General features: G+C 49.7%; 1 protein-coding gene across 1 annotated transcript; it reads right to left on the reverse strand.

The window, feature by feature from the left end:
• Positions 1-745: 745 nt before the first annotated feature.
• KCNA1 (potassium voltage-gated channel, shaker-related subfamily, member 1 (episodic ataxia with myokymia)) lies at positions 746-2,329 on the reverse strand. Its single transcript, XM_010144902.1, has 2 exons — positions 1,189-2,329; positions 746-1,080 (listed from the first exon to the last, which is right to left on the reverse strand). The coding sequence occupies exons 1-2, from the start codon at positions 2,327-2,329 to the stop codon at positions 746-748; spliced, it is 1,476 nt and encodes a 491-aa protein (XP_010143204.1).
• Between the last annotated feature and the right edge of the window lie 1,761 nt (positions 2,330-4,090).

The raw sequence follows: 4,090 nt of genomic DNA on the forward strand, positions 1-4,090 counted from the left end.
TCTTGCAACAGAGGGGCTTAAAGTTTTGTATCCAGTTCTGGACAGGGAAAAGGAAAAGTGTATTTAAATCATCTGCATGTAAGAGAACTTAGCAGCATTGCAGATGTTTTGTCTTCAGTTTTGTTTGTTATTTTCCCTTTAGAGTAGTTCTTCTGTGGACCGAAAAAACAGACCAGGCCTAAGTATGTTTTTAATAAGGTGCTGTGTGGATCTGCAGACTGGAAGGATGTAGTGTTTCACATAGGGGGTGGAGGGAAAATTTGCGCGTCTTCATAAAAACCATGGCAAATGCTTGCTGCAGGTTTTTGCTAATCTTTTATTATTATCATTATTATTATTATTATCTGACGTACTTTCTTGCAACTGTGCAGTTTTGCAGAATATTTCTACTGGAATCCATGCATATGCTTTATAGCTCTAAAAACTGTCTTGCTTAGTTTAAGTTAACTTCATTCAAAAAAAAGGGGAAATGGGAGGGGAAAAGTTTAGGTCTAGCGTCATACAGCTTAAAACTAAACTAGTTCAAATGGTTACCATTTACCGGGTGGAAAATGCTTTTTAAAAATAAAAAAAATCTTATCTTTCATGGATCCTGGAAGCTTCTTTGTCGCTGAGCAAAAGTCGCAATGCAACAGTGCATTTACGACGTAAATAAAGCATTCAAAGACTATCAGTAAAGCATCTACAAAGTGTGACTGTGTCACTAAAGTCTTCAAGCTGTGAGTGGGGATTTTGGTTTTTTTGTTTACACATCAGTCAGCAGCTTGCTTTTATTAACGCAGTTTTGGTTGGCTACAGTGCAGTTGCCAGTTCTGAGATTAGCCTCTCTAAAATTGTCTATGCTATTATTCATATCCTCTTCGATTTCCATGTACTCAGATTTGCTGATTGTGGAGGAGCTGCGGCGACTGAGATCACTGTCAGATGCTAAATTAGGGGAGCTAACGTGAAGTAACTGAGCCTGTTCTTCCCCTTCTGTTTCTCGGTGGTAGAAGTAGTTGAAGTTGGACACGATGACAGGTACAGGCAGGGGAATTGTCAGCACACCAGCGATGGCACACAAGGAGCCTACGATTTTGCCTCCAATTGTCACAGGGTACATGTCACCATAGCCCACAGTGGTCATGGATACCACCGCCCCAATTGTCAGCACACCAGCGATGGCACACAAGGAGCCTACGATTTTGCCTCCAATTGTCACAGGGTACATGTCACCATAGCCCACAGTGGTCATGGATACCACCGCCCACCAGAAAGCATCAGGGATACTTGTGAAATGAGACTCAGGTTCTTCAGCCTCAGCAAAATACACCGCACTAGAGAACAGTATCACCCCAATGAAGAGGAAAAAGATTAGTAAACCTAGCTCTCTCATACTTGCTTTGAGGGTCTGTCCCAAAATCTGGAGGCCCTTAGAGTGCCGGGAGAGTTTGAAGATTCGAAAGACTCTTACCAGTCTGATGACTCTCAGGATGGCCAAGGAGGTGGCCTGCTCTCCTTTCTGAGTCCCCTCCCGCTCGGCCATCTCGGTGCCCAGGGTGATGAAGTAAGGGATGATGGCCACAATGTCAATGAAGTTCATTATATTCTTGAAAAATTCAGTCTTGCTGGGGCAAGCAAAGAAGCGCACCACCAGCTCAAAGGAGAACCAGATGATGCACAGGGTCTCCACAACAAAGAAGGGATCTGTGAAGATGTTGGATTTGTAGACCTGAGTGGTGTTGTCAGTGCGATGCAGTGTATACTCCTTGTCCTCCTTCAGGTCAGGTAATGTCTCTAGGCAGAAAATCACGATGGAGATGAGGATCACCATTACAGAGACTATTGCAATGACCCTTGCAGGCCCAGAGCTTTCTGGGTACTCAAAGAGGAGCCATACTTGGCGCTGGTACTCCCCCTCCGGCAAGGGTCTCTCCTCATCTTTGATGAATCCTTCATCTTCCCGGAACTTCTCCATGGCTTCCTCGCCCAGCTCATAAAATTTGATCTCCTCAGAGAACATGTCCAAGGGCACATTGACCGGCCGGCGAAGCCGCCCCCCAGACTGATAGTAGTAGAGGATGGCATCAAAGCTGGGCCGGTTCCGGTCAAAGAAGTACTCATTGCGCAAGGGGTCAAAGTACCGCATGCGCTTCTTGGGATTGCCCAGAAGAGTGTTGGGGAACTGGGCTAAGGTCTTCAGCTGCGTCTCAAAGCGTAGTCCAGCAATGTTTATCACTACGCGCTCACAGCACTCATGGTCATCGTGGGCAGCAGGCTGGTAGCTATCCTGGGGGTGGCCAGGTAGTGCAGAAGTCTCGTCCATGTTCTCTCCAGCCATCACGGTCATGGTGGCACACAGATAGCGTGACCCAGGGCAGGGGAGGAGAAGTGAGGGAGAGGGACTTGAGAGTGGGTAGGAGGATGGAGGAGAGCAGAGAGACCCAGGGCAGTTTGGGGTAAGGTGGGGGGGTGGGGGTGCGGGCAGGGGGATAGAGGGGAAGCTCAGAGTCTGCAGGGAGGGATGATGGGTTGGGATGAAGAGCTTGAGGAAGGGATGAATGAGGAACCTAAAGGACAGAAATATCCAAAAGGGGAAAGGAAAGCTGGGATGGAAGGAGAGGCATCAGGGATGATGGGAGGGTGAAGAAAGAGGGAAAAAGTACCTTGGGGGTGGGGGGGAGGGAAGAGGGCAGGTAAGGTGAGGGGTCCTGTCCCACAAGCTGGGAGGCTGAAGGTCTATGGAGTGCACCCCCAGGCTGGAGTTCCCTCCCCAGCCGTCTCCGTTTGCCTTTAACTCGATCTGTCCACTTTTCTTGATGACTCGACCATCGCCGCGGCTGCTGTCACGAAGTTACCACACACACACACACACACACACACACACACACACACACACACACACACACACACACACACACACACACACACACACACACACACACACACACACACACACACATACACACAGATAAATACATAAATAAATAAATAAATCACGGGGTGATCAGGAGGCAAGTCCTTGCAATGCCAACTCAGCAAATTTCCATCTCCTGCCCCCCCACACTGCCCCAGTCCTCTCCTCTTATACGCTGGGGAGAGAGGGATGGAGACACTCTGCTTTTGAAGGCACAAAGCTCACTTGCAGGATGGAGGCTGCCAGGGAGGAAAGAAACAATAAACCACCCCCCAAGCCCCACCACACACACAGGCTCATGCGCAATGAACTGGCTTTCACACCAGCAAGAACATCCCGCTCTGCCCACTACGGCAGCACATGCGGAGCCCTACGCCTTCCCACACATCCCCAAACACGCACCAAAACCTCCAAGGCAGGAAGGGGCTGATGTGGACCCTGTGGTGCCCCGAGCGCATCAGGAGGGCTTCCCAGGCAACTTCAGCAGGGTCAGCTCCTGCAGTAAGTCTCCTGACCACCACGCTCCCCACTTCACAGACGGTGGAGACTTAGCTGAGCACTGATAACTTCATCACACCAACTGGGGAGATTAGGGGAGTGGGAGCAAAGCATCTCCTCTCTAGCTTTGCAGCAGCTAATCACAACTCAGAGAGAAATGAGGGGAAGGAGCCCGACATCCCAGACCCAACCTGTCCAGAATAATAGTCCAACAGCGTGGGGGGAGAAGGGGCTTTTCCTTACCTGTCTCGAGTGAGATGCGCTGGTTAGGAGTAGGAGCCAGTGCCGGAATGCGTCAAGTCGCCTTGCAGCAGCATTCAAAAAAACCAAAACAAAACAAAAACCGCAGCGGCAAACTCAACCTTCCTCCTCCTCCTCCTCTTGCGCCCCTCTTAATAATAACAGCGATCGCTTTACAGGGCTGCCTGTGAGACACTGAAATATTCATACACTGTCTTAGGCTGCACCAAGGGCGAGTGGGTTTAATTAGTTTCTGCCGAGAACCGCAGTGGGGGGTGGAAAAGAGTGCAAAGTACCTTTTTCAGAAGGTCTGAGTTAGTAAATAAAATCGATGAGTCCTAGATAGCTGTTGGCTCTCCTGCTCTCTTCCCTTAAGACAGCTGCAAACGGAGCCAGGCGCTCGGCAGCGGCGGCTGGGGAGGTGTGAGAGAGCCGCAGTCCTGCAGCCGCATCCCC

This window comes from Buceros rhinoceros, unplaced genomic scaffold, assembly GCF_000710305.1.
Source record: "Buceros rhinoceros silvestris isolate BGI_N320 unplaced genomic scaffold, ASM71030v1 scaffold6011, whole genome shotgun sequence".
NCBI lineage: Eukaryota > Metazoa > Chordata > Aves > Bucerotiformes > Bucerotidae > Buceros > Buceros rhinoceros.